At 45.4% G+C, this 27,002-nt stretch overlaps 1 protein-coding gene across 3 annotated transcripts in view; it reads right to left on the reverse strand.

Moving 5' to 3' along the window:
• LOC137377781 (sodium- and chloride-dependent neutral and basic amino acid transporter B(0+)-like) overlaps positions 1-27,002 on the reverse strand; it is a 392,958-nt gene that overhangs the window by 90,696 nt on the left and 275,260 nt on the right. For 2 of the 3 annotated variants that reach the window (XM_068047830.1, XM_068047831.1), the window contains exons 1-2: positions 21,668-21,743; positions 5,000-5,167 (exon numbers count right to left, since the gene is read on the reverse strand). In XM_068047830.1, the coding sequence (XP_067903931.1) occupies positions 5,000-5,153 (154 nt within the window). In that variant the 5' untranslated portion in view covers positions 5,154-5,167; positions 21,668-21,743. Of the gene's footprint in view, positions 1-4,999; positions 5,168-21,667; positions 21,744-27,002 lie in introns of those variants that run through there. The other variant, XM_068047832.1, reaches the window with a different exon arrangement.

The following is a 27,002-nucleotide window of genomic DNA, read 5'->3' on the forward strand; positions in this document are numbered from 1 at the left end:
GTCAAGCCGGTGCCGAGGCAAGCATAGTCGCTTGGGGGACTGGGTGGCTGCCGGACGAACGAAGAAGTCAGGGCAGGTAGTGCAGGAGTCCCCAGAGGACATCCAAGTTTCTAATCGGTATTCAGTTCTGGGTACCGATAGGAAGGAGGGTTCCTCTGGAAAATGCTCCAAGAGTCATAACTGGAATATCATGCGTGAGTTAGCTATGCTGGGATGGGGAAAAGGGGACAAGATGGCAATAATGGTAGGGGATTCTATGATTAGAGGAACAGATAGGCATTTCTGTGGTCGCAGACGTGATTCCAGGGTGGTATGTTGCTTCCCTAGTGCAAGGGTCATGGATATCACCAAGCAGTTACAGAGTATTCTGGAGGGTGAGGGTGTACAGCTGGAGGTCGTGGTCAACATTGGTACCAATGGCATCGGTAGAAAGAGGAATGAGGTCCTGCAAAAAGAATTTAGGGAGCTAGGTAGAAGATTAAAAAGTAGGACCTCAAATGTTGTAATCTCTGGGTTTCTTCTGGTGCCACGGGCTAGTGAGAATATGAATAGGAGGTTAGAGCAGACGAATACATGGTTGGGGAGATGGTTTAGGAGGGAGGGCATAGTTTCCTGGAACACTGGGCCTGTTTCTGGTGAAGGTGGGATCTGTATCAGATGGACGGGTCGCACCTGAACCGGAACAGGACCAACATCCTTGCTGAGAGGTTTGCTAGTGCTGTTGGTGGGGGGGCTGGGGGGCGGGCTTTAAACTAATTTGGCAGGCGAATGGGATACAGAGTGGAAGCACAGTAGGGGGTGATGTACAATCAAATATAAATGAGTAGCTAAGTCAATCTAGAGGGCAGAGTAAATGTAGACCAGTTAAGGCTCAAGCAAATAATGCAAGGCTGGATTGTATCTATTTTAATGCAAAGAGTCTTACTAGTAAGGCTGATGAATTGAGGGCGTTGATTAACACATGAGAATATGATATTATTGCTATCACTGAGACATGGTTGAGGGAAGGGCAGGACTGGCAGCTTAATATCCCAGGGTATAGAATCTTCAGACATGATAGGGGAGGGGGTAAAAGAGGAGGTGGCATTGCACTGTTGATTAAAGAGTCAATTACTGCAGTAAGGAGGGATAATATCTTAGAAGGTTCCTCTATTGAGTCCATATGGGTAGAATATAAAAACAAAAAGGGGCATTCACTTGGCTGGGAGTGTACTACAGGCCTCCAAACAGTCAGGGAGAGATAGAGGAGCAGATATGTAGGCAAATCTCAGTGAGGTGAAAAAATAATAGGGTACTAAAATATGAAGATTTCAACTTCCCATATATTCCCCTAAATATAGTCTAAGTGCAAAAAGCTTTAAGGGGCGGAATTCTTCAAGTGCATTCAGGAGAGCTTTTTGAGCCAGTACGTAGAGAGTCCGACAAGAGGAGGAGATGTACTGGACCTAATCCTAGGGAATGAAGCCGGACAAGTGATAGAAGTGGCAGTGGGGGTGCATTTCGGTGATAGTGACACAGTGGCGTAGTGGTTAGCACCGCAGCCTCACAGCTCCAGTGACCCGGGTTCAATCCTGGGTACTGCCTGTGTGGAGTTTGCAAGTTCTCCCTGTGTCTGCGTGGGTTTCCTCCAGGTGCTCCGGTTTCCTCCCACAGCCAAAAGACTTGCAGGTTGATAGGTAAATTGGCCATTGTAAATTGCCCCTAGTATAGGTAGGAGGTAGGGGAACATAGGGACAGGTGAGGATGTGGTAGGAATATGGGATTAGTGTAGGATTAGAATAAATGGGTGGTTAATGGTCGGCGCAGACTCGGTGGGCCGAAGGGCCTGTTTCAGTGCTGTATCTCTAAATCAAATCAAAATCAAATCATAACTCTGTAAGATTTAATGTAGTTATGGAAAATGACATAGAGGGACCGGGAATAAAAGTACTGAATAGGGGGAAGGCAGATTTCAATATGATAAAACAGGATCTGGCCAAAGTGGACTGGGAGCAGCTTCCGATAGGAAAGTCTACATTAGACCAGTGGGAGTCATTCAGAAAGGAAATTGTGAGGGTTCAGGTCCAACATGTTCCTGTAAAGGTGAAGGGTAGGACCAACAGGTCAAGGGAACCCTGGATGTCAAGGGATATAGAGGACTGGATAAGGGAAAAAAAGGCTTATGGCAGATTCAGAGTGCTGAAAACAGCAGAGGGCCTAGAGTAATATAGAAAGTATAGGGGAGTATTTAAAAAAGCAATTAGGAGAGCGAAGAGGGGGCATGAAAAATCACTGGCAGGCAAGATAAAGGGAAATCCCAAGGCGTTTTATAAGTATATTAAGGGCAAGTGAATAACCAGGGAAAAAGTAGGGCCAATTCGGGATCAAAGAGGCAATCTGTGTGTGGAGCCAGAGGACATAGGTGAGGTTTTGAATTATTACTTTTCATCTGTGTTCACTATGGAGAGGGACGATGTAGGTGTAGTGATCAGGGAGCTGGATTGTGATATACTTGATTATGTTAGCATTGTAAAGGAGGAAGTATTAGCTGTTTTAGCAGGTTTAAATGTGGATAAATCCCCAGGCCCAGATGAGATGTATCCCAGGCTGTTATGTGAAGCAGGGGCTTTAACACAAAGTTTCAAATCCTCTCTGGACACAGGAGAAGTACCAGAGGATTGGAGGACAGCGAATGTGGTACCATTATTCAAGAAGGGTAGCAGGGATAAACCAGGTAATTATAGACCTGTGAGTCTAACATCAGTGGTCGGGAAATTATTGGAAAAATTCTGAGAGAAAGGATTAATCTCCACTTGGAGAGGCAGGGATTAATCAGGGTTAGTCAGCATGGCTTTGTCAGGGGGAGATCATGTCTAACAAATGTGATTGAATTTTTCGAGGTGGTGACTAGACGTGTAGATGAGGGTAAAGCAGTTGGTGTAGTCTACATGGACTTCAGTAAGGCATTAAGATAAGGTCCGGCATGGGAGATTGGTTAAGAAAGTAAGAGCCCATGGGATCCAGGGTAATTTGGGAAATTTGTTACAAAATTGGCTTAGTGGAAGGAGGCAGAGGGTGATGGCCGAGGGTTGTTTTTCCGAAAGGAGGCCTGTGACCAGTGGGGTACCATGGGGATCATTGCTGCAACCCTTACTGTGTGTAGTGTACTTTATTGACTTAGACGTGAATATAGGAGGTATGATCAGTAAGTTCGCAGACGACACGAAAATTGGTGGTATCCTAAATAGTGAGGAGGAAAGCCTTACACTACAGGATGATTTAGATGGGCTGGTAAGATGGGCGGAGCTGTGGCAGATGGAGTTTAATCCCGAGAAGTGTGAGGTGATGCATTTTGGGAGGACTAACAAGGCAATGGAATATACAATGGATGGTAGGACCCTAGGGAGTACAGTGTGTCAGAGGGACCTTGGGGTGCTTGTCCATAGATCACTGAAGGTAGCAGCACAGGTAGATAAGGTGGTTAGGAAGGCAGACTGGATACTTGCCTTTATTAGCCAAGGCATAGAATATAAGAGCAGGGAGGTTATGATGGAGCTGTACAAAATGCTGGTTAGGCCACAGCTGGAGTACTGTGTACAGTTCTGGTCACCACACTATAGGAAGGATGTAATTGCAATGGAGCGGGTGCAGAGGAGATTCACCAGGATGTTGCCTAGGCTGGAGCATTTCAGTTTGAAGACAGACTAGATAGGCTGGGGTTGTTTTCCTTGGAGTGGAGAAGGCTGAGGGCGGACCTGATTGAGGTATACAAAATGATGAGGGGCATTGATAGGATAGATAGGAAGAAACTTTTTCCCTTTGCGGAGGGGTCAATAACCAAGGGGCATAGATTTAGATGTAAGGGGCAGTAGATTTAGAGGGTGTTTTCACCCAGAGGGTGCTTGGAATCTGGAACACACTGCCTGGAGGGGTGGTAGAGGCAGGAACACTCATAACATTTAAGAAGTATTTAGATGAGCACTTGAATCGCCAGAGCTTACAAGGCTACGGGCCAAGTGCTGGAAAATGGGATTAGTTTGGAGGGGTGTTTGATGGTTGGCACAGGCGCGTTGAGCCAAAGGGCCTGTTTCTGTGCTGTAAAATTCTATGATTCTATGACTCTATTATTGCTTAGTTTGATCTTTTTCCTTTAGCAGAATTTCTTTCCTGGATTCCAATGAAAACATTTTTTAATGTTTCCGATTGCTGTTCTATATCATTTAATGACAATATTGTTGTCCATTATATTATTACCCACAGTCTCTGTCTGTATAATAAGAGCTTTTTCTAAAGTCAAAGCATATTTTTCCTTTCTTTCAAACTGTCCCATTACAATTAAGATTTTTCAAATTTGCTCTGGTCGATTCAGAATTAATCTTTGGTATGTTAGAGATAAGTGTAATGAGTCATGAGTCGAACAGCAAGTCTCTGTGGGAGGTGAGAGGAAAGGGAAAGAGACAAAACTTTGAAATCAAAGAGACAAAAAGGGAGAAAGTTTGTGAGAGACAGACAGAGTAAGAAATATACAGAAGATTGGAGGTACATTAGGAAAAAACTCACATGAATAAAAAGTGATAAAAAGAATCCTGCACAAACATAGAGACACACAGACAAGAGATTCGATGTGAGACACAAATACAGAGATAGAGAGAGACACAAACAATGGACACAATCAAAAAGAGCACCAGAAAGAATTATAGAATAGGTGAACAGCTGAGAGGTAAAGAAGAAAGAGACTAATTTTCTTTGATTTTTCTCATAAACAAGACTATGAAAGATCAATTATTTTCTTTAATACATTTCCGTCATTTAAATTTTATTTCATAATGATTATCCTGCAATTCCAGTGACTCAGTAACATGATTCCTGTTGCTGATTTCTATCCAAGCATTTCTGCTGTATGATCACAATGAAGATGGTCACTGAAACTATTGTCAACTTTTCTCTCTCATTCAGACTGACAGAATGAAATGTGAATCGTCAGTGTTTATACTTTACCCAATAGAAGTTAACACATTACCTTTGGGAATCCTGCTGCAGGTTTCATCTGCACCCCACCAGCTGAAGCAGTCTGCCCACGGCAGGGGGGATTGGAAGGAAGCGAACAAGTAGAACAGACTGTAGCTGATGATGCAGATGTAGGAAATGTTGGAAATTGTAATCACAAGGACCATGGTGATCCCCACACCTTAAAATAAAACAATGAACAGGAGATTAGATTGGGAGATAATTATTTGAAATAAATTCTTTGATATGGAAGTAGCTGGTCAGATAAACTGATTGTGTTTGGCTGTGATTGGGCACCATGGAGACCAGTGAGATTGTACTGGCTGATCACCCCTGTAGGAAATGTCACTGCCTTGACTCACTCTGGCTCCGGGTCGTTGAATTGGAGCGTGAGTTAGAGACACTCTGACTCATAATGGAGTGGGTGAAATATCTATACATAATTACATTTGATATTGGGTTTAAGGGCGAGAAGCACGAGTCACAACCAAAGTTTTAAATTTAAATAAGAGCTTTGAATGAATGCAAATTAAATTGACCACAACAAACTGGGCTGAGCTATGGGTAATCTCATGGAATCATAGAGTCATTGAGTTATACAGCACAGAAACAGCCCTTTGGCCCATCACGTCTGTACCGGCCATCAAGCACCTAACTATTCTAATCCCATTTTCCAGCACTTGGCCCGTAGCCTTGTATGCTATGGCATTTGGGATTTTCCTTTATCGTGCCCGCCAGTGTTTTTTCATGCCCCCTCTTCGCTCTCCTAAATAAATTTTTAAGTACTCTCCCTACACTTTCTGAACACCTCTCGTGCCTCCGCTGTTTTCAGTGCTCTGAATCTGCCATAAGCCTCTTTTTTTCCCCTGATCCAATCCTCTATATCTCTTGACATCCAGGGTTCCCTGGACTTGTTGGTCCTACCCTTTACCTAATGGGCACATATTGGCTCTGAACTCTCAATATTTCCTCTTTGAATGACTCCCACTGGTTTGATGTAGACTTTCCTACAAGTAGCTGCTCCCAGTCCACTTTGACCAGATCCTGTGTTATCATATTGAAATCAGCCTTCCCCCAATTCAGTACCTTTATTTCCAGTCCATCTTTGTCCTTTTCCATAACTACCTTAAATCTTAGAGTTATGGTCACTATCCCCGAAATGATCCCCCACTGCCACTTCTACCACTAGTCCGGCTTCATTCCCTAGGATTAGGTCCGGTACTGTTTGCACTGGAGTGCTGAGTTGGGTTGCATTAGAGTGCAAAAGTGGAAGTTTTGTGACTGAGGGTAATTAAGGGTTAATTTTATCTTACGTCTTTATTTTATTCAGCAGATTAACTTAACAGTTGCTGTTTGGGTTGGAGAAGGTGAGTTTTAGACCAGCTTTAAACAGGGTTCACTCAGGCTCTGCTTGCAGCTGCACCTTGTTAATTAGAGAATTAGCTTAAACCAGTTTTCAGGGGCCAGAGTCAGTCAGTCTCAAAGTGGGCCATCTTACAGTGCTGACCTTGTTTGCACTAGAGTGCTGAGTTGGGTTGCATTAGAGTGCTAAAGTGGAAGTTTTGTGACTGAAGAAATTATGTGAGGAGGGAGCGAGGAGCTCCTTTCATTTCCTACCATCCTCAGTGAGGGGAGCCGAGAGTTTCCAAAGAGCACAGCTGACTAGTGAATAAGTACTGGTGGGTATTTTTCAAACTGGATTGAATCGTAAGTCATTGTTTTAGCAAGACTTAGTTTTTTTTAAAAATTATAATAGTCTTCTAAAGTTTTAAATTTAAAGGGTTTAGTCATGGCAGGAGAGCTTAAAGCCTTTTGCTGCATGTGGGAATCCGGGAACATTTCCAGTCCCTGGGACCAGCATGTGTGCAGGAAGTGTGTCCAGCTGCAGCTCCTGGAAGCTCGGGTTTCAGAGCTGGAACAGCAGCTGGAAACACTGTGGAGCATTTGCAAGTCTGAGAGCATTGTGGATAGCACGTATAGAGAGGTGGTCACACCGCAGCTGAAGGGACTAGAGGAAGGAAGGAAATGGATGACCACCAGGCAGTCCAAGAGAAACAGGCAGGTAGTTCAAGAGTCCCCTGGGGTCCCGCTTGCAAATCGGTATTCCATTTTGGAGGCTGATGCAGACAGGGAGTGCAGACAGAGCCAAGCTTCTGGCACCGCAAGCAACCTGTCTGTACAGGAAGGGGGAAAGAGAGGAAGAGCAATAGTAATGGGGTATTCAATAGTCAGGGGAACAGATAGGCATTACTGTGGCTGTCAACGTGACTCCAGATGGTATGTTGCTTCCCTGGTGCCAGGGTCCGGGATGTCACTGAATGGCTGCAGGGCATCCTGAATGAGGAGGGTGATGAGGCAGAGGTCATGGTACATGTTGGTACCAATGACATAGGTAGAAAGAGGGATGAGGTCTAGCATCAAGAATTCCGGGAGCTCGGCAGTAGATTAAAAAGCAGGATCTCTCGGGTTGGAAAGCAAACAAGTCAGAGGGAATACAGCAGAAGTAAGTTTCAAGGGAGTAAGACCAGGAAAGAAGGCGTCTACTTTAATGCCAGGAGTATTGCAGGTAAAACGAATGAGTTAAGGGCGAGGAATGACACGTGGAATTGTGATATAGTAGCCATCACGGAGACATGGTTGAGGGAGGGGCAGGATTGACAGCTCAATATCCCAGGATATAGAATCTTCAGGCGAGACAGAGGAGGGGGTAAAAGAGGAGGGGGCATTGCAATATTAGTTCAGGAGTCAGTTCCTGCAGTAAGGAGAGATGATATCTTGGAGGGGGCATCAAATGAAGCTTTATGGGTAGAGTTTAGGAATAAAAAAGGGACAGCCACATTGCGAGGTTTTATTATAGACCCCCAGATAGTAAGCAGGAAATTGAGGAGCAAATATGTGCGCAATTCGCAGGTGTAAAAATAATAGGGTAATTATATTAGGTGATTTCAACTTTCCCAATATCAATTGGGATAGTCATTGTGTTAAGGGCTTAGATGGAGTGTAATTCTTAAAATGTATACAGGAGAACTTTTTAGCTGAATATGTAGAGGATCCAACAAGGGAGGGTGCAGTGCTGGACCTAATTCTGTGGAATGAAGCCGGACAGGTGGTTGATGTGTTGGTGGGGGGGGGGCATTTTGGTGATAGCGACCATAACATGGTACAATTTAAGCTTGTTATGGAGAAAGAAATAGACAAGTTGCAAAAAAAGGTTTTGGACTGGGGGAGAGCGAATTTTAGTAAAATAGGGCAGGATCTGGCCAAGGTAGACTGGAAAGAGTTACTTGTCAGGAAATCTACAGAAGAGCAGTGGGGGGCATTCAAAAAGGAAATGGGGAGGGTACAGGCCCAACATGTTCCCTCTAGGGTAATAGGTAGGAGTAACAAGCCCAGAGATCCATGGATGACCAGAAACATTCAGGGTACGATGAGAAGGAAAAGAGAGGCTTTTAGCAAATACAAGGAGAGCAAATCAACAGAAGCATTAGTGGAGTACAGAAAGTGTAGGATGGAGCTTAAGAAAGCAATTAGGAGAGCAAAGAGGGGATGTGAGAAATCTCTGGCTGGTAAAAGTAGGGAAAATCCCAAGATATTATATGTCTATCAATGGGAAGAGGATAACCAGGGAAAGAGCAGGACCCATTAGGGACCAAGGGGGAAATCTGTGGGTGGAGCCAGAGGACATTGGTAGGGTGTTGAACGAATACTTCACATCTGTCTTCACCCAAGAGAATGAGGATGTAGATATGGAACTGAGAGAGACTGTGAGGTTCTTGAGCAAATTGTTACAGGGAGTGAAAAGGTACTGGAGGTTTTGGAATGCTTAACAGTGGACGAATCTCCAGGTCTGGACGATTTGTGTCCCAGGATGCTGTGGGAGGTGAGGGCAGAGATTGCAGGGGCTCTGACCCTAATTTTTAATTCCTCTCTGGCCATGGTGGAGGTGCCAGAGGACTGGAGAACAGCTAATGTGGTCCCACTATTTAAGAAAGGTTGTAGAGATAAGCCAGGAAACTACAGACCAATGAGTCTCACGTCAGTGGTAGAGAAACTATTGGAGAAAATTCTGAAGGAGAGAATCTATCACCACTTGGAGAGGCAAAATTTGATTAGGAATAGTCAGCATGGCTTTGTCAGAGGGAGGTCATGCCTAACAAATTTGATTGAATTTTTTGAGCATGTGCCCAGGTGTGTAGATGAGGGTAGTGCAGTTGATGTAGTTTACAGCAAAGCCTTTGACAAGGTCTCACATGGGAGACTAATCAAGAAAGCAAATGCACATGGGATACAGGGTAACCTGATAAGGTGGATTCAAAATTGGCTAAGCTGTAGGAGACAGAGTGATGGCAGACGGCTGTTTTAGTGACTGGAAGTGAGTGTCCAGTGGCGTACCACAGGGATCTGTGCTGGGTCCCCTATTGTTTGTCATTTATATAAATGACATAGATGACTATGTGGGGGGTAGGATCAGTAAGTTCGCGGATAACACAAAGATTGGCCGAGTGGTTAACAGTGAGGCGGAGTGTCTTCAGCTACAGGAAGATATAGATGGGATGGTAAAATGAGCAGAAAAGTGGCAGATGGAATTTAACCCTGAAAAGTGTGAGGTGATGCACTTTGGAAGGAGTAATGTGACACGGAAGTATTTAATGAATGGCCTGACAGTGGGAAGTTCCGAGAAACAAAGAGACCTTGGCGTTTTTGTCCATAGATCTCTGAAGGCAGAAGGGCAGGTTAATAGGGTGGTGAAAAAGGCATATGGGACACTTGCCTTTATCAATCAAGGCATAGATTACAAAAGCAGGGAGGTCATGTTGGAGTTGTACAGAACTTCAGTAAGGCCACAGCTGGAGGACTGTGTGCAATTCTGGTCGCCACATTATAGGAAGGATGTGATTGCATTGAGGTGGTGCAGTGGCGATTCACCAGGATGTTGCCTGGGATGCAACATTTAAGCTATGAAGAGAGGTTGGATAGGCTTGGGTTGTTTTCGCTGGAGCAGAGAAGACTGAGGGGTGACCCGATCGAGGTGTACAAGATTATGAGGGGCATGGACAGGGTGGATAGGGAGCAGCTGTTCCCCTTAGTTGAAGGGTCAGTTACGAGGGGTCACAAGTTTAAGGTGAGGCGCAGGAGGTTTAAGGAGGATTTGAGGAAGAACTTTTTTACCCAGAGGGTGGTGACGGTCTGGAATGCCCTCCCTGCCTGGGAGGGTGGTAGAGGCGGGTTGCCTCACATCCTATTAAAAAGTACCTGGATGAGCACTTGGCACGTCATAACATTCAAGGCTACGGGCCAGGTGCTGGCAAATGGGATTAGGTAGACAGGTCAGGTGTCTTTAATGCATCAGTGCAGACTCGATGGGCCGAAGGGCCTCTTCTGCACTGTATTATTCTGTGATTCTGTAATACTGCTGCTTCTCTTGTAGGACTTTCTAAGAACTGGCTCAAAAAGCTCTCCTGTGTGCATTTCAAGGATTCTGCCCCCTTCTTGCACTGAAACTATCCCAGTTGATATTGGGAAAGTTGAAATCCGCTACTTTATTACCCTATTTTTACACTTCTGAGATTTGCCTACACATCTGCTCCTCTGTTTCTCCCTGACTGTTGGGGGAGCTGTAGTACACTCCCAGCCAAGTGATTGCCCCCTTTTTGTTTTTAAGTTCTACCAAATGGCCTCATTTGAGGAACCTTCTAAGATACCAGCCCTCCTTACTGCAGTAATTGACTCTTTGATCAACAGTGCAATGTCACCTCCTCTTTTACCCCCTCCCCTGTCTTGCCTGAAGATTCTATACCCTGGAATATTGAGCTGCCAGTCCTGCCCGTCCCTCAATCATGTCTCTGATAGCAATAACATCATAATCCCATGTGCCAATCAACACTTTCAATTCATCTGCCTTACTAGTAAGACTCATTGCAGTAAAGTCGATACAATCCAGCCTTGCATTTTTCATTTGTGCCTTAACAGGTCTATATTTGCTCTGCCTTCCAGACTGACTCAGTTTCTCTTCTATATTTGACTGTGCATCACCCCCAACTGTACCTCCACTCTGTGTCCCATCCCCCTGCCAACTTAGTTTAAACCTCCCACAACAGCACTAGCAAACCTCCCAGCAAGGATGTTGGTCCTGTTCCGGTTCAGGTGCAACCCGTCCAACTTGTACAGGTCCCACCTTTGCCAGAAACATACCCAGTGATCCAGGAAACTAAAGCCCTCCCTCCTGCACCATCTCCTCAGCCACACATTCATCTGCTCTATCCTCTAATTCATATACTGACTAGCATGTGGCACCAGGAGTAATCCAAAGATTACAACCTTTGAGGTCCTGCTTTTTACTCTGCCACCTAGCTCCCTGAATTCTTGTTGCAGGACCTCATCCCTCTTTCTACCTATGTCATTGGTACCAATGTGTACCACGACCTCTGACTATTCACCCTCCCCCTACAGAATGCCCTGCAGCTGCACCATGACATCCTTGACCCTAACACCAGGGAGGCAACATACCATCCTGGAGTCACGTTTGTGGCCACAGAAATGCCTATCTGTACCTGTTACAATAGAATTCCCTATCACTATAGCTCTTCCGCTCCTTTTCCTCTCCTCCTGTGCAGCTGAGCCATCTGTGGTGCCACAGACTTGCTCTTGCTGCATTCCCTTGAAGCTATCTCCCCCAAGAGTATTCAAAGTGGAAAATCTGTTAGAAAGGGAGATGGACACAGGGGACTCCTGCACTACCTGTCAAACTTCTGGGACGTTTTGAAGGAAGTTTTTGGTACAACACAAAACCAGAACATACCCCAAAAAAGAAGAATTCCACTTGTATAGGGAAACAGCCATGTTCAACAAATGAGAGTATCAAGCTCAAAGAAAAAAATGAAATAAAATTTGCAAGCCATATCCAAGCTAATAGTGAAAGTTTATATAAATATATTTAAGAAAAAGGCAGTAACAAGGGAGAATATGGGCCCATTAAAGATAGATGTACGTGAGACTATAATGGATACAATAAATGGCAGAGTGATTAGTGAATATTTTGTGTCCATTTTTAGAGTAGCAAAAGTGGACAAACTACAAATGATATGAGGGAACTTAAAATAAATTGTGTAACTTATTGGACTTAATGTTTAATGAAAGCTTAAAAATTGGTAATGGAGAACAAGTGGGACTGAAGACAGATAAATCTCCTGGACCAGGTGGTTTTCACCCTGGATTATTAAAGGAAACAGATGGGGAAATTGCAGATGTATTTGTCATAACTTTGCAAAGCTCGCTAAATTCAGGAGTTGTGTCTTTGGACTGTAAATGTATTACTATTTAAGACGAGAGGGAGGGGGAAAACTGGGGCATGAAATTCCCTTGGTAGGGCCGCTGGCAGAGATAGAGGTCCAGTGCCATTTTCTGGGGTCTGGATTCCTGCCCAGCCCATGTGCTGTTCTGTGAGAACCTGGGCACACCCTGGGCAACCCCTTCATGCTCTAGAAGGCCTTGAAGTGACAGTATCGTGATGTTGCTCAGCCGACCAGGCTGATCTGAGGCCTGGATTCCAATCTGGACCATGCAGGTCATGCCAATGTCTTTATCGATCACTCTGCAAACAACAAGACTTCTACTGCTGGATGGGCCTCTGCCAGGCACCCAAATTGTAGATAAGATGATTAAGAACTTTCTATTCTGTAACATGTCTGGAATTACTCTGGTGTGATTTTGGAGGTTTTTTATTGAGTTCATTGATTTGTCAGGGAGTGTTGCTGCATCCTCTCAGGAGGTCAGAGGAGTCGATGACCTGTCCACACAAACATTGTGACAGGCGTGGAAGCAGCAGTGGCAGTGCCTCTCGGTCTGCAGGATGACAGGGAGATTGAGCAGAGAATGCAGAGAGGGAAAGCTCTGCAGCCTGCCCTCTGCCAACTTGGAGTCACACTCCTCCATGCTCCTTGACAGTGACAGGAGCCTGTCTAGCAGGCCAGCCAATGCATCCAACATCTCCATGTGCATGTCCAACAGCGCTCTCCTGTATCCCACTCCATCGAGATCCTCATCTGAGTCCTCTACAACAGAACTCGTCTGTGACCTCACCCTCCAGTGAGCTGGTACACAAACCATCCCTTACCCTCGGCCTGGCTGCAACCTACTCATGCCTGGTGACTCACCACATGCTGATCCCACCTCTATACCAGCCTCTAAGGTACATGCAGTGCCAGTATCTGAGCGAACATCAGAGCAAGTGATGGTGCCTCTTCATCAGTGCTGTGTTGTTACGCTCTCTCTTTATCCTTGGGCTGTTGTGGCTGGGCTGATGGCTGTTCTTGGGTGTCTGAAAGCAGGAATTCAGAAGGGGAAGGTTGTAGTGAGGGACGGGGATGGTGAGAAGCAAGAGGTTCATAGTCACACTATCCGCAGCTTGCACATCACGCCAGACAGTAGGATGAGGGTGAGAAGGGTCATAAGGCAGGTACATGCCATCATCCTCAATGCTGTCAGTGATTCCAGATGCCACGGGCTCTGTCGCAGCTAGCCCCATGAAACTGAGTACCATTTCCTCCGTCGGGCTCAGATAATGCAGGCATCCCTGTCCCTGACAGTTCTGCTCTGCTCCTTTTTATTGTGTGCCAGAATGTCAGTGACTCAGTGCACAGTGTTTGGGTGATGTGACTGTCACAGCTGAAGGTATGTGTTGGCAGTGAGAGATGGGTGTGAGGCTGGCAGCATTGGTCGGGTTGTGAGGGTGAGGTGGAGTATCTGGATGTTGGGTGTGAGTACTGAGTGTCAAGGAGTGCTGCTGAGTGAGTGGTGGGTATGGTACATTGAGCAGCATGAGAGGTTCACAGAATCACAGCATCATAGAATTAATACAGCACAGAAGCAGGCCATTCTGCACTGACTCTCAGTGAACAATTCACTGAGTGCCATTTTCACACCTTCTCATGGTAACCTTGCACATTCTTCCTTTTCAGATAACAGTGTATTTCCCTTTTGAAAGCTTCAATTGACCCTGCCTCCACCACACTCTCTGGCAGCGCATCCCAGATCCTAACCAGTTGCTGCGTGCAAAAGATTTTCCTCATATCGCTTATGGTTCTTTTGCCAATCACTTTAAATCTGTGCCCTCTCGTTCTTGCTCCTTTCACAAGTGGGAACAGTTTTTCCGTCTGTTCAGATCCCTCATGATTTTGATTACCTTTATCAAATCTCCTCTCAGCCTTCCTTCCCTAATGAAAACAGTACCAACTTCTTCAACCTATCTTTGTAAATGAAGTTCCTCATTCCTGGAACCATTTTTTTGAATCTTTTCTCATTCTCTCAAATGCCTTCACATCTTTCCTCAAATGTGACACCCAGAACTGGACGCAATACTCAAGTTGAGGCTGAAACTGTGTTTAATACAAGTATAACATAACCTCCTTGCTCTTGTACTCTACGCTCCTATTAATAAAACCTAGGATATTGTATGCTTTATTAGCCGCTCTCTCAACCTGTCCTGCTACGTTCAATAACTTATTCACATATTCTTTCTGGTCCCTCTGCTCCTGCACCCCCTTTAGAATTGTACCCTTTATTTTATATTGTCTCTCCATGTTCTTCCTACCAAAATGATTCAGTTCACACTTCTCTGCAAAAACTTCCACTGCCACTTGCCTGCTGATTCCACCAACCTGTCTATGTTCTTTTGAGGTTCCACATTATTTTCCTCACAGTTCACAGTGCTTCCATGTTTCGAATCATCTAAAAATTTTGAAATTGTGCCCTGTACAACAAGGTCTAGGTCATTAATATATATCAAAGAGTAAGGGTCCCAATGCTGACCCCTGGGGAACTCCACTACAAGCCTTCTTGCACTCTGAAAATCATCTGTTAATCATTACTCCCTGTTTCCTATCACTCAGCCAATTTTGAATCCATGTTGCTACCTTCCCTTTTATTCCATGAGCTATAACTTTGCTCACAAGTCTGTTGTGTGGCACTGTATCAAATGCTTTTTGGAAGTCCATGTACACTGCATCATTGCCCTCATCAACCTTCCCTGTTATCTCTTCGAAAACTCCAGCAAACTAGTTAAACATGATTTTCCATTAACAAATCCATGCTGGCTTTCCTGAATTAACCTGCATTTGTCCAAGTGTCTATTAATTTTGTTCCAAATTATTGTTTCTAGAAGTTTCCCCAACACCTCAGTTAAACTGACTGGCCTGTAGTGTTGGGCTTATTTTAACACCCTTTTTAGAACAAAAGTGAAACATTTTAAAAAACTGCTGAGTCTAAAAAAGCATGGAAAATTATGGCCAGTGCCCCTGCAGTTTCCTCATTCACTTCCCTCAGTATCCTTGGGTGCATCTCATCTGGTCCTGGTGTCTTCCCAACTTTAAGTACAGACAGCCTATCCAATACCTCCTCTTTATCAATTTTAAATCCTTTTAGTGTATTAATTATCTCCTCTTTCACTGTGACCTGGGTGGCATCTTCTTCCTCAGTAGAGACAGATGCAAAGTATTCAATACCTCAGCTATGCCTCCTGCCTCCATGTGTAGATCCCCTTTTTGGTCCGCAAATGGCCCCACTCTTCCTTTTTCTTTTTATATGCCTATTGTTATGAGTGTATCCATTTTTTGTTACATTTTGGGAATTTGTGTTGTAAAACTGAAAATGATTCCATAGATGCTGGAGCTTTGGGTGTTTGTTTTTTTAAGGGAGGTCAGCAGAAGGTTTGGATTAAATTTGAAGTGTAAACAGTTACCGGAAGGCATTGTTTTCAAATAACCCAGCACGCATTGTTTTTGACTTGGAGAGATCTTTGCAAAGGAGTGACAAGCCAAGATTTATTTGCGGTCATGAGACTTGCCTTCTGGCATGTTTAGTTTAATTTTGAACTACTATTACAGCCAGTTGGTGTTTCTGCCTGCAACAGAAGAAGACAGCTCATCTCTCTTGAAAAGAAACTTTATCTCCAGGGTTTCAGATTCCTATTTCCTCCTGTTTTTAAAGAAATCCTGCATGTTTGCAGAAATATTTGCATGTCAAATATCTGGAACTGAAACCTTATTGCTGAATACCAGCTGTAAGGCCTATGTGGACCCTCAGTACCTGCATCTCATGGAAAGCCTACCCAAACTGATCATCAACATTGTCGGGGAAGAACTGTTCCAGGAGGTTTCTAGTGACCCTCACATATATGAATTTGGGACACCTAACCAAAACAGAGGACATCTTTTCATACCTACTTTTCAGCCCAAGTGTTTTTTTTTTATCCCTTCCATTTCTTTGTCACAGCTGTAAATAAAAATCCCTTTTATTTTTTTCCCAGTTAACTGGTGTGTGTGTGAGTTTGTGTGTGGGAGAGAGAGAGAGAGAGCTGGGATAAATAAGGGGCTTTAGTATTTCAATCTGTGTGTATGTTTTAATTTATTATTGATTAAGAATTGGTTGATAATAAATGGATAATTTTGTTTATTAAAGAAACCTGGTTGGGTGTTTATTCTGGGGATAAATAGAGTACATGATTGACTGTATCAGTTGTAACACTATAGAATACTTTTATGTTAGCTGCCAGTCTCATTTCATACACTTTGTTTCTCTTATTTGATTTTTCACTTCCCCTCTGCACCTTTTATAGTCAGCCTGGTTCTCTGTTGTATTATCCACCTGCCATCTGTTGTAAGCACATTTCTTCTTCTTTACCTTAATCTCTATCTCTTTTGCCATCTATAAAGCTCTAGGTTTGTTCGTCCTACCTTTCCCTTTGATGGGAATATACCTTGACCATGCCTGAAATATCTCTTCTTTGAAGGTAATCCATTGTTCAGTTGCTGACACTGTGCATCGGTGGTGGAGGGAGTGAATATTTGTAGATGGGGTGCCAATCAAGCGGGCTGCTTTGTCCTGGATGGTGTCAAGCTTCTTGAGTGTTGTTGGGGCTGCACCAATCCAGGCAAGTGGAGAGTATTCCATCACACCCCTGACTTGTGCCTTGTAGATGGTGGACAGGTTTTCTGGAGTCAAGAGGTGAGTTACTCACCTCAGCATTCCTAGCCTCTGACCTGCTGTTGTAGCCACGGTATTTATATGGCTACTCCAGTTCAGTTTCTGGTCAATGGTTGCCCCTAAGATGTTGACAGTGGGTGATTCAGTGATGGTAATGCCATTGAATGTCAAGGGGAGATGGTTAGATTCTCTCTTATTGGAGATGGTCATTGCCTGGCACTTGTGTGGCGCAAATGTTACTTGCCACTTATTAGCCCAAGCCTGGATATTGTCCAATTCTTGCTGCATTTCTACACGGACTGCTTCAGTATCTGAGGAGTTGCGAATGGTGCTGAACATTGTGCAATCATCAGCGAACATCCCCACTTCTGACCTCATGATTGAAGGAAGGTCATTGATGAAGCAGCTGAAGATGGTTGTGCCTAGGACACTACCCTGAGGAACTCCTGCAGTGATGTCCTGGAGCTCAGATGATTGACCTCCAACAGCCACAACCATCTTCCGTTGCGCTAGGTATGACTCCAGCCAGCAGAGGGTTTCCCCCTGATTCCCATTGACCTCAGTTTTGCTAGGGCTCCTTGATGCCATACTTGGTCAAATGCTGCCTTGATGTCAAGGGCAGTCACTCTCACCTCACCTCTTGAGTTCAGCTCTTTTGTCCATGTTTGAACCAAGGCTGTAATGAGGTCAGAAGCTCAGTGGTCCTGGCAGAACCCCAAACTGAGCGTCACTGAGCAGGTTATTGCTAAGCAAGTGCCGCTTGATGGCACTGTTGATGACACCTTCCATCACTTTACTGATGGAAGGCCGATGGGGCAGTAATTGGCTGGGTTGGATTTGTCTTGCCTTTTGTGTACAGGACATACCTGGGCAATTTTCCACATTGCCGGGTAGATGTTGTAGCTGTACTGGAATAGCTTGGCTAGGGGCGCGGCAAGTTCTGGAGCACAGGTCTTCAGTACTATTGCCGGAATATTGTCAGGATCCATAGCCTTTGCAGTATCCAGTGCCTTCAATCATTTCATGCTATCACGTGAAGTGAATCGAATTGGCTGAAGTCTGGCATCTGTGATGCTGGGGACGTCAGGAGGCCAAGATGGATCATCAACTCGGCACTTCTGGCTGAAGATTGTTGCAAATGCTTCAGCCTTATCTTTCACACTGATGTGCTGGGCTCCCCCATCATTGAAGATGGGGATATTTGTGGAGCCACCTCCTCCAGTTGTTTAACTGTCCACCACAATTCATGGCTGGATGTGACAGGACTGCAGAGCTTAGATCTGATCCGTTGGTTATGGGGTTGCTTAGCTCTATCGCATACTGCTTATGCAGTTTGGCACGCAGATAGTCCTGTGCTGTAGCTTCACCAGGTTGACACCTCGTTTTGAGGTATGCCTGCTGCTGCTCCTGGCATGCCCTCCTGCACTCTTCATTGAACCAGGGTTGGGCTCCCAGCTTGATGGTAATGGTAGAGTGGGGGATATGCTGGGTCATGAGGTTACAGATTGTGGTTGAGTATAATCCTGCTGCTGCTGATGGCACACAGCACCTCATGGATGTCCAGTTTTGCTTTGCTAGATCTGTTCAAAATCTATCCCATTTAGCATGGTGGTAGTGCCACACAACACGAAGGACGGTATCCTCAATGTGAAGGCGGGACTTTGTCTCCACAACAACTGTGCGGTGATCACCCCTACCAATACTGTCATGGACAGATGCATCTGTGGCAGGCAGATTGGTGAGGATGAGGTCAAGTATGTTTTCCCCTCTTGTTGGTTCCCTCACCACCTGCCACATATCCAGTCTAGCAGATATGTCCTTTAGGACCCGGACAGCTCGGTCAGTAGTGGTGCTACCGAGCCACTCTCGGTGATGGACATTGAAGTCCTCCACCCAGAGTACATTCTGTGCCCTTGCCACCCTCAGTGCTTCCTCCAAGTGCTGTTCAACATGGAGGAGTACTGACTCATCAGCTGAGGGAGGGCGGGAGTTGGTAATCAGCAGGTGGTTTCCTTGTCCATGTTTGACCTGATACCATGAGACTTCATGGGGTCCAGAGTCGATGTTGAGGACTCCCAGGGCAACTCCCTCCCTACTGTATACCACTGTGCCGCCATCTCTGGTGGGTCTATCCTGCCAGTGGGACAGGACATACTCGGGGATGGTGACGGCACTGTCTGGAACATCATCTGTGGGTATGATTGCATGAGTATGACTATGTCAGGCTGTTGCTTAACTAATCTGTGGGACAGCTCTCCCAACTTTGGCACAAGCCCCCAGATGTTAGTAAGGAGGACTTTGCAGGGTCGCCAGGGTTGGGTTTGCCATTGTTGTTTCCGGTGCCTAGGTCGTAGCGTTACACTACTAATAGCTCAGTCTATATTCAGATAATTAAAATCCATTTTATAACTGCTCTATGATTCCTGAAATTCTGTAATTTATTGCAAATTTGTTCCTCCACATCTTTCCCACCAGTTGGTGGCCTATCGACTACACCGAGCAATGTAATTGCACCCTTTTTGATCCTTAACTCTAGACAAATAGATTTTGTTGTTGATCCCTCTGGGACATCCTCTCTCTCCAGCACTGCAATGTTCTCTTTAATCAATACTACTACCCCTCCTCCTTTTCTTCCTTTCCTGTATTTCCTGAACACCTTGTATCCAGGAATATTTAATACCCAATCCTGCCCATCTTTGAGCCATGTCTTTGTTATCGCCACAACATCATATTTCCTATAACTTACTAATCTTATTTACCACATTAACATATATAAACAGTAACCCTGATTCAAACTTTATTACTTTCTCTTTCTCTGACCCCACCTAATAACTTACTATTCCATACTCTAGTGTTATCTATCCCAATATTCTGTGCACCTTGATATTCCTCTCTGATAATACCTCCTGGTTCCCACACCCCTGCCAAGTTAGTTTAAACCCTCCCTAATAGCACTCGCAAAACACCCCACAAGGAAATCAGTCCTAGCTCTATTGAGATGTAACCTGTCTGGCCTGTATAGGTCCCATCTCCCTCAGAGCCGTTCCCAATGTCCCAAGAATGTAAAGCCCTCCTTCTTGCACCAGCTTTCCATCCATGCATTCATCTGCTTTTTTTCTCCTATTTCTATGTTCACTCCCACATGGTAATGTGAGTAACCCGGAGATTACTACATTTGAGGTCCTTCTTGCTAATTACCTACCTAGCTCCCTAAATTCTAACTACAGGACCCCATCTCTCTATTTCTGCCTAAATCCTTTGTGCCAATATGGACCATGACTGCTGGCTGTTCACCCTTCCCCCTCAGTGTGCTCTGCCGCCACTCAGTGCCATCTTTGACCCTGGCATCAGGGAGACAACACAGCATCAGGTTCATTAGTGTGATGGGTGAGATACCAGTTGAAGATGCATTCACTGACATTGACCACACGAGTGAGTTAATTTGACTTATTGTGGCAGTGCTGCCAGGTCCTCAGGTCCAGACTCCAGGAGTTGACATCCCTGGTCTGCCGCCACCACTCTTTTCTGAGTCTTCCTGCACCCACCGCCCTCCCACCACCCCCCGCAGAATCATGACATCGCTCCTCCTGCCCACCTCCACCAATAATCCCTCCAACATCGTATCCAGCACCCTGGAAACTACTTTGTTTAGCTGTTCAATTTAACATAATTTGAGTAGCAACAATATTCAGTGCAGCTTCCCTTTAAGAGGGAAACCCTGCCTTTAAGAACAGCAGGCTGGCTGCACCATGTGGTTTCTGAAAAATGCTACTGGGCTCCTCTTCTGAGTGCAGAGGCAACCTGCAGAGTTAAGGAGATGGTGGTGCAAGATGTACTGACTAGACGTTACCATCATGCTAAATTTGAGTGCTGCCCGCTTCGAACTGAATGGGTGCAGGCAGGTTGCAAATTGTACCCCCCTCTACACTCCCCAAAATTAAGGTCAGCAAATTTCTAGCCCCTGGAAACTAAAGATCTGTCAGTTTAACATCAGTTTTGGGGAAGTTACTGGAGCCTCCAATTCTGGTCTCTTGCAGTTCCCCAATTTTACTCACGGTTGGCCGTGCCTTTAGCTGCCTCAGACCTAAGCTGTAAAATTTCCTCCCTAAACTTCTCTGTCTCTCGACCACTCTCTGTTCCTTTAAGATGTTCCTTAAAATCTCTTTGACCAAGGTTTTGGTTATCTGTCCGAATAAGTCCTTATGTGAATTGGCATCAAATTTTGTTTGATAATATTCTTGTTTAATGCCTTGGGACATTTTACAATGTTAAATGTGCTATATAAATTTATGTTGTTGGAATCTATCAGGGACAGAGTGACTGAGTATTTGAACAAGTGAGAATCGATCAAAAAGAATCAGCTTGGATTTGTGAAGAATAGATCATATCTGACTAACCCAGCTGAATCATTGAGATAAAAAACAAAATACTGTGGATACTGGAAATCTGAACGAAAAACAGAAATGTTGGCAATAATCAGCCTTTCGGTCACAGGCCTGAAACATTGGGTTGAATTTTACCGGCCCCTCGATGCTACGGGTCACGTCGCGCGGGCTGGTAAAATGCTGTGGAGAGAGGCCCACCTCGACCTGCAATGTCGAGAAAGGCCCACCGCATATTACCAACGGCAGTGGGACCTCGATACAGCCTCCCCACCACATGGCGGTGGCATCACAATTAGCATATGGTAAACGGTACTTACCTTTTCTGATTATGCAGCCTGCCGCCTCTCCATTGACACTTCCTGATTTTTCAATGAACGGGCAGCCGTCACGTGCCGTCCCACTCACGATTGGAAAAGCTGGCGGGTCCACAGAGGCAGAAGGTAAGTTTCTTTTCAGGGGTCTCTCTGCATTCCAAAAGGGAGGAGGGAGGGGGGGCATTACAGGGGTCTCACTCTGCATTCTTAAAGGGAAGGGGTCTGGGATTATTGGTCGAAAAGGTCTGCTGGCCTGAAGGGAGGTATTGTGTACCATCACTCCGTTAACAGTGTATAATCTGTGTTTGTTTGTGTTTGTGAGGGAGCAATGGCATACGAGGCACCCTGTGTGTGTGGAGGGTGCCAGAAAGGGCAGGAGCATGAAGGTTATATGGATGGTGGGGGCAATTGATTCAGCTGGTAGGATCTTGATGTGGTCATGCTGTGCCACTCTGAGTATTGGCCAAGATGGGCAATGCCATGGCACATCACATAGTTGATCCAGGAAAGCAGCTGATGTACCTGTCAACACCAATCTATGCCCTGTTAGGAACCTTTGAATACATGCAGGGTTCAACTTTATTTATCACATGGAAATAGGTATGGCTGATCCTACATTGTGTCATCCTTTGCACGTGAAGATCCAGATGCACCAGAGGCAATATCAACAGGCAGGTGTGATCCACGTAGAGGCCCACGGTTGTGAGCAGCAGCCCCCAAGGGGAGCTCACCATTACATTTGCCGTGCATCTACAGGCCCCATATGACATGCCAGTGGATGTTAGAACACCAGTGTCAGAGGGGATTGCGCAAAAAGAGAGGGTGATGACACGTCTCTGTGCCCTGCTCAAGGATGTCCTGGGCTCCGGTGGACATCGTATGCTTTTCTTCCTCATAGTGGCAGCGGTTCTCAAGTCTAACACCTCTGCAGCTTTTTAGGGGCCCACCAGAGACCTTTGTGGGATCACACAATCAGCAGTACACCGCTGCATCAGGGAGGTCACCAATGCCCTGCACCAGAGGGCCAGTGAGGATGTCCGTTTCAGGACGAACTCTCACAGCCAGGACCAGAGGGCCATTGGTTCTGGCACCATTGCCGGAGAACCATAGGTTGTAATGTTCTTGGACTGCTCTCATGTGGCCATCAGGCCTCCCGCCAGGTTACCACCTGCAGACGTCACCATTGAAGGAGCCCTCTCAATCTAGGTGAAGCTGGTATGTGATCACCGCAGATGCTTGCAGCGAATGTGTGACCGCTTCTCAGGCAGCTGCCATGACACCTGGATCTTGCGCCAGTCTCCGCTGCCTCAGCTGTTCACTGAACTGGCTCAGGTGGAGGGGTGGCTTCTTGGAGATGGGCTCCCGACACCAGTGAGAGACTCCACCACTGCTGCAGAGTAGAGATACAATGCCAGCCACTGAGCTACATGAGCCACAATTGAGCAGCAGATCGGCATGCTGAAAGAGTGCTTCCAATGCCTGGATGGATAGGGTGATGCCCTGTACTACGGGCCGAAAAGGCCAGCTCCTTTCTTTGCTGCTCTGCACAACTATGCACCCAATAGGGGTCAGGCCTGGCATGATGAAGAGAAACATCAACAGGATTCCTCCTCGGACTATGAGGACGCTGAGGAGCTATAACATAAAAGACGCATGGGAGGGCAGATGGCACCCAGGCTTTGCACACTGGACTAACAGTGAGTTAGGGACGTACGAAGTAGTTTATCAGACAAAGGCTGTCTGCTCCATAGGAACCAACATGAGCTCTGCAAGCCCCACATCACCCTCGCTCACCTGCTGTGCACCAGTCCACATCTGCAGTATCCCTGTGTAAACCATTAGAGGCAGCAGCTGACTGAGCCAATGTCCATGTCACTGCATCTGTGGAGACGCTCATGAGTAATGGTGGCATGGCAATGATATTGCATACGTTGGCTCTCCTGAAGGGCCAACAGTGCAAAGGGATGTAACATTGGTGCTACATGCTGGCACACATCACTCACAGAGAAAAGGACACACATGTTGGTGAGGAACATTTAGTGAAAGATATATTTACATTGCTGTGACACCCGTGCATTCCCATTTGTGTCAATGTAAACCTCTAATCACGTCCTGGAATGTGCAAATTTACAATTATTCACCCAGGTGAGGCACACCTACAAGAAGGAATGTTACACTTGAGTGGGAGAAGAGGTTGAAACTTCACAGGACACTGGGACACAGCAGGGTAAGTATGTGGCAGCAAAGCAGAAAATGCTGGGGTCACTCAGCAGGTCAGGCAGCATCTGTGGAGAGAGAAGCAGAGTTAACTTTCAGGTCTGTGAACTTGAACAAGTTAACTCTGCTTCTCTCTCCACAGATGCTGTCTGACCTGCTGGATTTCTGCAGCACTTTCTGCTTTGCTGCCAGACTGACAGCAGCCCCACTCTTCAGCAGTCAGGTAAGTGTTCTTTGAGTGTTCTATGCTGTCAGGAAGCAGGTGCTAGGGCACTTAAAACTGGGCCCCAGCACCTGCCGCACAACTGTCAAAAACTCTCGCCATGACGAATGCCCTGCCTCGCCACACATAATGGGCAGACTCTATGGAAATGAGCCCCCGCGATTAATATCGCGGGGTTTTGCCGGCGGCCGGCGAATGCGGGCATGCCGCCGGGTTCAAAGGACACCACTGCGGAGCAGGGCACCCCAATAAAATTCAGCCCACTACCTCTGTTTCTCTCTCCACACATGCGTAGACCTGCTCAGTATTTCCAGCATTCTCTGAATCACTAGCATGGTGGATAAAGGGACGGTCCATGGGTGTTGTCTATATGGACTTTCACAAGGCTTTTGATAAGGGCTTTTGAAAGATTATTAACAAAACTAAATGTGAACAGAATTGGAGCTGACCTTGTCATGTTGTTCATAATTGGATGGAAGATAGAAGACAGAGCAGAAAAGAAAGGGAATCTACTCTGATAGCATGTAAGGCTACAGGTCGAGTGCTGGAACATGGGGTTGGAATAGATAGGTGCTTGATGGCCAGCACAGACATGATGGGCCTAAGGGCCTGTTTCTGTGCTGTATAACTTTATGACTCTATGACTCTATGATTGGCCAAGTGTAACAAGTGGTGTTTGCTCAGGATCTGTACTGGTGCTTCAGTTTTTCACCATATATATCAAAGACTTGGATGAAGGAATAGAGAACTGTGTATCTCAGTTCACAGAAAGCACTAAGTTGGGAGTGACAGTAAGCTGTGTCGATGGGAATAGGAGGTTACAAAGAGATGTGGACAGATTAAGTGAGTGGGCAAAACTGTGGCAGATAGAGGTCAATATGTGGAACTACAAAGTCATCCACTTTGGATCCAAAAAAAATCAAATTGGGAGATTTTCATAACAGCAAGAATCCAGGAATTGTGACAAAGCAAAGCGATTTGGGCGTCCATATTCCACAAATCACTAAACTTAACCAAAAAGGTGAATGAAATATCGGCCCATAGCTCTTTGGTTCAAGGGGGCAGCAATACAATGAGAAGAGATTATTCTTCAGCTGTACAGAATCTTGGTCTGACCCCATCGGGACTAGTTCATTCAGTTGGGCGCTGATCCTCAGGAAGGAGAGATTAGCCTTAGAGTTGATAACAAACAAACATACAATGTGGTGATCAATGGTGGTTCTTATCGCGCTACACCCAGAAGATTTTGAAGCAGTTATTTGAAGAGGGCTGACCTGAAAAAAGTGCCAAAACTGCAGAACTTGAGAAGAGACTATGCAAAATCTCCAGAGCTCCAGTCACGGAAAGTCAGGGAATTGGCAGTAAAAATCTGATCCAGCGATCACAGGCTTTGAGTAGGAGAACCAAGCAATGATCAAGGGACTGGTGAGCAACTCAGAAAGAAGGTAAAAAAATTTGTCCCTAACGGTACTAGGCAGGCAGCATCGGGAAAGTCCTTAGCCCAGGGCTGATCCAAGGTCAGTGCCAGTACACATGGCGACTGGTGCGAGCAAAAAAATACAAAGTGAGGCTGCAAATACTCAATTCTCTGAGAAGGAAGTTAAAGGCTTATAGCAGTAACACTGTAAAACTGAGTTTAATACAAGGAGGAAATAAATCTCAGTCTAGCGGCGAGATTTCAAAGGGAGAAAGGGTGGCCAAAGCCACTTAAATGTAATGTATTTGGATTTCCAGAAGGCATTCGATAAGGTGCCACATAAAAGATTATTGTATAAGATAGGAGCTCACGGTATTGGGGGTAATGTATTAGCATGGATTGAGGATTGGTTAACTCACAGAAGACAGAGTCGGGATTAATGGGTCTTTTTCACGTTGGAAAGATGTAACTAGTGGAGTGCCACAAGGATCAGTCCTAGGCCCTCAATTATTTACTATCTATATTAATGACTTGGAGGAGAGGGCAGACTGTAATATATCCAAAATTGCTGACTATACAAAATAGGTGGGAGGGCGTGTTATGATGAGGACATAAGGAATCTGCAAGGGGATACAGATAGGTTGAGTGAGTGGGCAAAAACTTGGCAGATGGAGTTTAATGTGGGAAAGTGTGAGGTCATGCACTTTGATAGAAAGAATCAAAAGGCAGACTATTATTTAAATGGAGAGAGACTCCAAAAAAGTGTAGCACAGAGGGATCTGGGTGTTCTTGTGCATGAAACACAAAAGGTTAGCATGCAGGTGCAGCAAGTAATTAAGAAGGGGTTGGAGTTTAAAAATAGGGAAGTCTTGTTACAACTGTACAGGGTGTTAGTGAGGTCTCACCTGGAGTACTGTGTATAGTTTTGGTTCCCGTATTTAAGAAAGGATATACTGGCATTGGAGGCAGTTCAAAAGAGATTCACTAGGCTGATTCCTGGGATAAAGGGGTTGGCTTGTCAAAATGGCTAAACAGGTTAGGCCTTTATTTATTAGAATTTAGAAGAATGAGGGGTGATCTTATTGAAACGTACAAGATTCTGAGGGGGCTTGACAGAGTAGATGTTGAGAATGTGTTTTCACTAGCGGGGGAATCTCCAACCAGGAGACATAGTTACAGAATAAGGGGACACTCATTTAAAACTGAGATGCGAAAGAATTGCTTCTCTCAGAGGGTAGTGACTGTCTGGAATTGTCTACCTCAGAGTTGTGAAAGTATTGAAAGAGGAGGTAGATAGGTTTTTGTAATATCGGGGAGTTGAGGTCTATGAGGAGCTGGCATGAAAGAGGAGCTGAGGTCTGGGGCAGATCAGCAATGATCTTATTGAATGGCAGGGCAGGCTTGAGGGGCTAAATGACATATTCCTGCTCCTATTTCTTATGTTTTTATAGCGTGAGTCAGTGTGGGGCTAAAAAGCACAG

The sequence above is a fragment of the Heterodontus francisci genome, chromosome 15 (genome assembly GCF_036365525.1).
Source record: "Heterodontus francisci isolate sHetFra1 chromosome 15, sHetFra1.hap1, whole genome shotgun sequence".
Classification (NCBI taxonomy): domain Eukaryota; kingdom Metazoa; phylum Chordata; class Chondrichthyes; order Heterodontiformes; family Heterodontidae; genus Heterodontus; species Heterodontus francisci.